The sequence below is a fragment of the Caenorhabditis briggsae genome (genome assembly GCF_000004555.2).
Source record: "Caenorhabditis briggsae complete genome, chrI, whole genome shotgun sequence".
NCBI classification, from domain to species: Eukaryota; Metazoa; Nematoda; class Chromadorea; order Rhabditida; family Rhabditidae; genus Caenorhabditis; species Caenorhabditis briggsae.
The window spans coordinates 24,872-31,786 of record NC_013489.2 but is presented as its reverse complement, the minus strand read 5'-3'; the positions used below and the strand labels follow the sequence as shown (position 1 = coordinate 31,786).

The 6,915-nt window shown below is 37.0% G+C and overlaps 2 protein-coding genes across 2 annotated transcripts in view; both read left to right on the top strand.

The window, feature by feature from the left end:
- Positions 1 to 602: 602 nt before the first annotated feature.
- On the top strand, positions 603 to 1,897 carry CBG11842 (the record flags this gene model as incomplete). Its single annotated transcript, XM_002638612.1, has 3 exons — positions 603 to 670; positions 725 to 1,615; positions 1,777 to 1,897. The coding sequence occupies 3 exons, from the start codon at positions 603 to 605 to the stop codon at positions 1,895 to 1,897; spliced, it is 1,080 nt and encodes a 359-aa protein (XP_002638658.1).
- Positions 1,898 to 3,016: 1,119 nt separating this feature from the next.
- Positions 3,017 to 6,915, top strand: part of Cbr-mau-2 — a gene marked incomplete at both ends in the record, with an annotated part of 6,162 nt that continues 2,263 nt past the window's right edge. Inside the window, 5 exons of the mRNA XM_045244032.1 lie at positions 3,017 to 3,115; positions 3,296 to 3,415; positions 3,500 to 3,584; positions 3,631 to 3,734; positions 5,434 to 5,612. Of these exons, the coding sequence (XP_045094682.1) occupies positions 3,017 to 3,115; positions 3,296 to 3,415; positions 3,500 to 3,584; positions 3,631 to 3,734; positions 5,434 to 5,612 (587 nt within the window). The remainder of the gene's footprint in view (positions 3,116 to 3,295; positions 3,416 to 3,499; positions 3,585 to 3,630; positions 3,735 to 5,433; positions 5,613 to 6,915) is intronic.

Sequence of the window (6,915 nt, the reverse complement as noted above, 5' to 3'; positions counted from 1 at the left end):
CTGGGATATGGTATGTGTTGGCGGCGGAGCTACAGCTCGATTAAAAATGAATCAAATTTCTTAAAAAAGATTCCTGGTTGTCCTTCTGAGTAATTCAGCAATCAGCTACGCAAGGTTTGAAGGCTTTTTTCAAGCAAACTACGATCATTTATTGCACTATGTGAGAGCGAAGCATCTTTACGAAAAATTCATTCATTTCAACTAAAGGTTTTTCTGAAAGGTTCAAAGCATTTTCAGAAAAGAAAAACCAAGAAAAAAGCCATGGATTACAAAAATTTTCAAAAGAAGAATTAACCAGACATTCATCATCCTTAGGGATTCAGATCTTCGTCCTTCCCAACAACTTTTTTTTTGAGAATTTTTCGCTTTGTGCGGCATTTTTCGGGGATTTCGGATGTTATTGGAATTTTTTCGCTACCATATTGGGAAAATAGACTACTTTTCGAACAGTTTAATGCAATAGAAATTTTTGGTCGGAGTCCCCCTTGGAATTTCCTCTCAAAATGCCGCTATTCATAACAGATTTATGGAGATGGAAAAAATCGTCGAGTAGTACATCTTTTTCGTGTCTCATTTGTTTTAACTTTCCCATTTCAGAACAAATGCCGAGCAAACAACTACTGTATGAACTGAGCCAGACTGTTTTTGAATACATGGATTCTAACTTTCGGTGAGTTAACAGACATTTTTTGGATTTAAAAAATTCTTAAACATATTTTCTCAGATTCCATCACTCCCTACACCTGCCTTCGATCCGTTCCATCGAGAAAGGAACTCATCTGAAAATTAACGAACTGGCTCTCACAGACGCCCGAATCTCTGTCAATAAAACTAGATATGCACTCACAATCAGCATCGATCGACAATATGAAATCAGCATGTCCGTGTTTCATGATGTCGATGAGTTTGGATTCAGAAGAAACACAAACGGTATAATGATGAATGGAGATGTTCGTATGGAAAATGACAGTGATGATGAGGTAGAAGCAGTAAGAAGAATTCGTTTGAGACATGAGAAGTTGGGCCTGATGGAGACGATGAAAGAGAACAAGCGTCCTGAATCCAGGCACACTTTGAAATTGACAATCAAACCTGAAAATGGAGAGCCAAGGATTTACAAAAGTTCAAAAATCATTAAAATTTATGAAGGAATGAAAATGCTGATTGGTGTGATATTTGGAAATCGATCAGTGATTTGGAATGTAGAATCCATGTTTATATCGGCTGGCAACCTTCGTTGGATTGCGTCCGGAGTAAAGCCATTAGCTCGAAATTTACAAGTGATGGGTTATGATTCTGTCAATTTGGATGGTCTTCGATCGATATGTCATCCAACCAGTTTCCCCTTGAAAAGCCTCTGCTGTGCAGTAAATCTCAGAAATTTGGATCACGAAATTGTGGTGAATACTGAAAAACTGCATCTATATTCGGGAGGGTATATTTGTCATATAGATCAACTTATGAGAGTTTCAAATTTAAAAGTTCGCATGTTTCGGATTCCTGAAAACCGCTTTGCTCGCTTAATGAGCCTTTGGCTGGAAAACGGAAGACCAGTTGGGACGAGTTGGTCGTTTGAAGTTCAAGGGCTTCCCTTTCAAGGAGAGGAACCGTTGCGGTATATAGATATTCTAAGAGGAAATGCTCAAGTTATCGAATCGGATCGTAGGTACAGTTCAAATTTTGATTCGCTGAGAAATTCCAAGTTTGAGGCGAGATATGCTTCTTCCATTAGAGCGCGTTTGATATTGCCAGTTTTCCAACAACCGATATTTTCAGATCTATCAAACTGTCAATTGGTCCATCCTCCATACTATTCGTCTCCTATGGTGATCCAATATTCCATCAATCTATTAACAGAAATCAATGGTCACTGAAAATGGAAGTGCTCAAACTATAAGAATGTTGAATTTCTACTGTCTTCTCATCTTGTATTCTAATCAATTTTTCTAGTTTTTTGAAAAATAAAACATCTTCAAAGGCAATTGTTCTAAAGAGCTTTATTTACATAACAAAGGATGTTCAGCCGAAACACTGAAAAACCTTACCCTCAACTTTGAGCCGACTTTTCTCGGTCCCTGTAAGAGGCACAAAAAAGTGGTCAACTAATAAAATGTTTATCATATTATCAAAAACATTTTGTTAGTTTACCACTTTCTGCTTCCTTTCACAGGAACCGAGATAAATTGGGTCGAAGTTTGAAGGCCTGTTTTTGAGTATAACTTGCTTTTTTTCGTTTCTTTGCTGGAAACATGCTTTGAATCTTATTGGAAAACTTTTATTCCATATTAATAAATTCAAACATTGTAAAATTAATCACTGTTTTTGTTTTTTTTTTCATCAAAAAAACCTATTTTATTCCCCTTTTCTCCCATCCCCAAGGCTTGGGACACAAGCTCAAAAAAGGAAAAAAGGACGAAAAAATCCATGGGATCGAGAAGATTAAAAAAGCGGAAATGCAGTGAAAAATAGACAATTTTCCATCTTTTTTTCCTCAATTTTTTCGCTAGTGCGAAAGTAAAGTTTAAGCAAGATTTATGTGATTTCCAATGTGATGGGAAACTTATTTTGTTAACTTTTCAGCAGGAAAATCGATATTTTAGTGTTTATGTGTATCCTGAAAATTGAAAATTTCCAATTTTCATAGCTGAAATCCTATACAAATAAAAGAAAATCCGAAAAAGATCATTTTTCAAATGCAATTTTTTCAATTTCTCAGCGCCTAGTTGATTATTTTGCAAAGTTTTACATGTCATTTGGTTTGGATTTTTTTGCTAAACACGATTTTCAACCTTTCGAATCGCATAAATCACAAATTACCGAAGAAAATCTATCTTTTCCCTGTTTTCCAATAAAATAATTTCGCTTTCTCAACGGAGCGCGCTTGCATCGCTGACATTTCCACCGCGGTTTCCAAGTCGATTCAGCCACCGCCAGATTTGAAATTTAGTCTGTTTTGAGTGCAATTTCCGCTAAAAACTTGAAAAAATTAAAATTTTGTATCAAAAATTTCAGGAAAATGAACCAGGATGAAGTGGCGAAGGCGCTGTTGGGCATGGCGGAAGCGCTGAGAACTCAGGACCCGCCAAAACTCAAAATGGCTATTAAATGTGCAAGAGTGAGCTGAAATTGAAATGAAAAATTGTCGAAAATTAAAGAAAAATGAGAAAAGAGAGCTGAAAATCTGGAAAATTTTGAAAATTCGGAAAAAATTTTTTTTCCGATTTTGCTCAAAAAATGTCAAAATCGGTCAAAAAATTCCAAAAATACACAAAAATGACCCGGAAAAAAATTCCAGAGCGCTGTAAAACTGGACACAAACGACGAAACGAGGGCTCGATGCAATTTGCAGCTCGGAAAATTGCTCTTTTTCTATACAGAGAATTTCGACCTAGCCCGCAATCATTTGCAGTTGGCGGTGAGTTAAATAGGTTTAAAACGGTTTAAAAATGGTCTAAAATTGGTCCAGAACACCATAATATTCAAAATTTTCAATTTCCAGTACGACAAAATGACACAAATGGGCGATTTCGCTGCTCGGGAGCGAATGCACGCTATTTCGATGATTGCCGATCTTTATATTCACTGTAAGGACATCCGGATGCACAGATTTACAAAAATTTCAATTTTCAGACCAAAACTGGCCGGCTCGACCGATTAAAGACGCGCTAAAACACGAGATTCTGCATACACGTGGATTCCAGACGCTCACCAATAAGCTCCTGTTTCAATTGATTGTAAGGGTGGCTTAGAAAATCGAGAAACTGCCTAGAAATCCATAAATCTCAAAAGTTAGGCCACAGAAATGGTGTGGCCTAGAAAATCGCAAATAAAACAGTTAGGCCACGTGAAGTTTTGATATAGAAACCACATAAAAATTGCCTTAGAAAGAAGCCTGATGGCCTAGAAATGTCTTAAATGGCCTAGAAACTCATAAATCTCAAAAGTTAGGTCATCCAAAAAAATTGGCCTAGAAACCCTCTTCCAGTAAAATGGAGATGGCCTAGAAAATCGAAAAATAAGAAAGTTAGGCCACCAAAATTTCTGGCATGGAAACCTCAAAAATGGCCTCCGAAAGATACCTGATGGCCTAGAAATGTCGGAAATGGCCTAGAAATTCAGAAATCTCAAAATTTAGGCCATTTAGAAAAGGGGTGGCCTAGAAAATAGCAAAATGGAAAAGTTAGGCCACACAAGAAGTTGGCCTAGAGATCTTAATTAATCCACAATGCTCATGACCCTGGTGTGTTTCCTAAGTCATTTTCAAGTGGTGGCCTAACTTTCGACAATTTGGTTTTCTAGGCCACCACTTCAAAATGGTTCTCATGAAAACTTAGCTGACTTAGAAAATCGAAATTCCTCAAAAATGGCCTAGAAAATGATGATTGCAAAAGTTGGGCCACAGTTCTTAGCTGGCCTAGAAACCTTCAACCTAGGCATACCTCTTCCAGGTAGGGTCCTATAAGATGGCCTAGAAAAAAGTTAGGCCACAAGTCTCCCCAATGGCCTAAAAACCTTCAAAACTAGGCCATAACTCTTGCTGGCCTAGAAAACTCCCAATTTCTCTCTTCCAGGAAATCAACAAAATCGACAACGACTCGGACGGCGCATTCGATATGTGTCACTATGGCATCGCACAAAGCGCCGCTGCGAACAACGCCAAAATGGAATTATACTTTCGAATCACGAAAACGTTGGTGACATATCAATTGATGCACGAGGAGCCGCCCAACGAGGATGTGCTCAAAATTGGACAATTGATTAAGGGTGAGCAGGAAAATCATTGAAAATGGGCTCGAAATAGCTGAAAAACGCTAGAAATTGAGCTAAAAAGTGCTAAAAATCACCGGAATCAGTCAGTTTTAAGCTAAGCTAACTGATAGGAAATGAAGCTGAAATTGGTTAAAATCAATCTAAAAACGGCCAAAACGACATTTGAAATAGCAAAAAAATACCGTGAAATGGCTGAAAATTGGCTGAAAATACGGGAAAATGGCTTCAACATGCTGAAAATTGAGTTTAAAAATCTCCAGAATCGATGAATTTTGACAGAAAATCAACTGCTGAAATTAATCCTTAAAAAATGGCTGAAAATTGAAAATGGCTGAAAATGAGTCAGAAACTAGCCCAACATGAACCAAAAAATTAGTCGAAAAGTTTCAAAAATAGTGCTAATTTTGCGCAAAAATGGTTGGAAATCGTAAAAATAGGTCAAAAAATACACCAAAACTAGTTGAATTTGGTCGCGTATAGCTTTAAAAAATAGTCTGAATTCGGGTTAAAATGGTCAAAAATTCATTACTGGGTCTAAAACGAGTCAGAAAACAGTCAAAATGATCCGAAATTGGTGAAAATGGTCGAAAATCCGACGAAAAATGAGCTAATTTTGGCCTAAAATTGACCTTTTTCGTCACTAAAATCCATCTAAATCACCAGTTTTTAGCACTGGAAGCGGATCCAGCAGACAAGGCTCATCTGGAAGTGATCAAAGATTTTTTCGTTTGTACAAAGCTGGCCTACATGTTTTATCAAGGCAAATCGCGAACGTCCAGACAACTTTTGAGACAAATTCAAAAGCAACAGACGAGTGGAGAGACGACAATTCAGGGGATCAGGTAGGGTGGAATTGTGAGAAATTGGTTAAAAAGTGGTCAAAATTCCGTCAAAATTGATTGAAATTGGTCCAAAATAAGGCGCAAAATTTGGTCCAATAGTGATTTTAGACAATTTCTGACCTATTTTTGACCACTGTTGAGTCATTTTAGACCCATTAAAAAATCAATTTCAATGAATTTTTGACCATTTTAACCCGAATATTCTGACTAATTTTTAAAGCTATTCGCGGCCAAATTCGACCAATTTTGGACCATTTTTGACTAATTTTTGACGAATTTTGGGTTAATTTGACTGATTTTGGACCACTTTCGGACCCTTTTTGGCTTAAAAACTGTCTAAAATCAGCCGAAATTGGTCCTAGTAATGTTAAAAAGTCCGTCAAAATTGCAAAAAATCAGACAAAATAGTCGGAAATTGAGAAAAATGCTCCAAAATCAATCAAAAATGGTCAAAAATCAGCCAAAAAACTAGTTTTTACCCTTTTGCGAAACATTTTTGGATCATTTTGAACCTATTTTTGACTGATTTTGAGCACTTTTCGTCCATTTTTGACCTCCTTTTACACGATATTTGATGGATTTTCGGCCATTTCTAGACCATTTTAGACTAATTTGTGACCCACTTTGGGTCAATTTGACTTATTTCGGACCATTTTTCGGCCCTTTTTGACTTAGAATTAGTCTAAAATCAGTCAAAAATGATCAAAAATCAGCTGAAAAACGAAAAAAAATCGGTCATAAAACGACGAAAATTCAGTCAAAAATGGTATGAAAAACGGTTAAAAATCAGTCAAAATGGTCTAAAATCAGTTTTAAAAGTTGTCAAAATTGCAAAAAATCAGACAAAATAGTCTGAAATTGTGAGAAATGCTCGAAAAGCAATCAAAAATGGTCAAAAATCAGCCAAAAAACCTATTTTTTACCCGTTTTTGAAAAATTTTTGGATCATTTTGGGCCTATTTTTGACTGATTTTGAGCACTTTTCGTCCATTTTTGAGTTCCTTTTCACAATTTTCGATGGATTTTTGATCACTTTTTGACCATTCTCGGATAGTTTTTGACCCTTTATAATTATTTTAGACCATATTTGCAAACGGGCCGACCCGGGCAGATGGCGGGCCGGCAGATAACTCGGCTTCAGAACAAGATTTTTTGACGGATTTGAGGGGATCCTCTAGAGTCGACCTGCAGGCATGCAAGCTTGGCACTGGCCGTCGTTTTACAACGTCGTGACTGGGAAAACCCTGGCGTTACCCAACTTAATCGCCTTGCAGCACATCCCCCTTTCGCCAGCTGGCGTAAT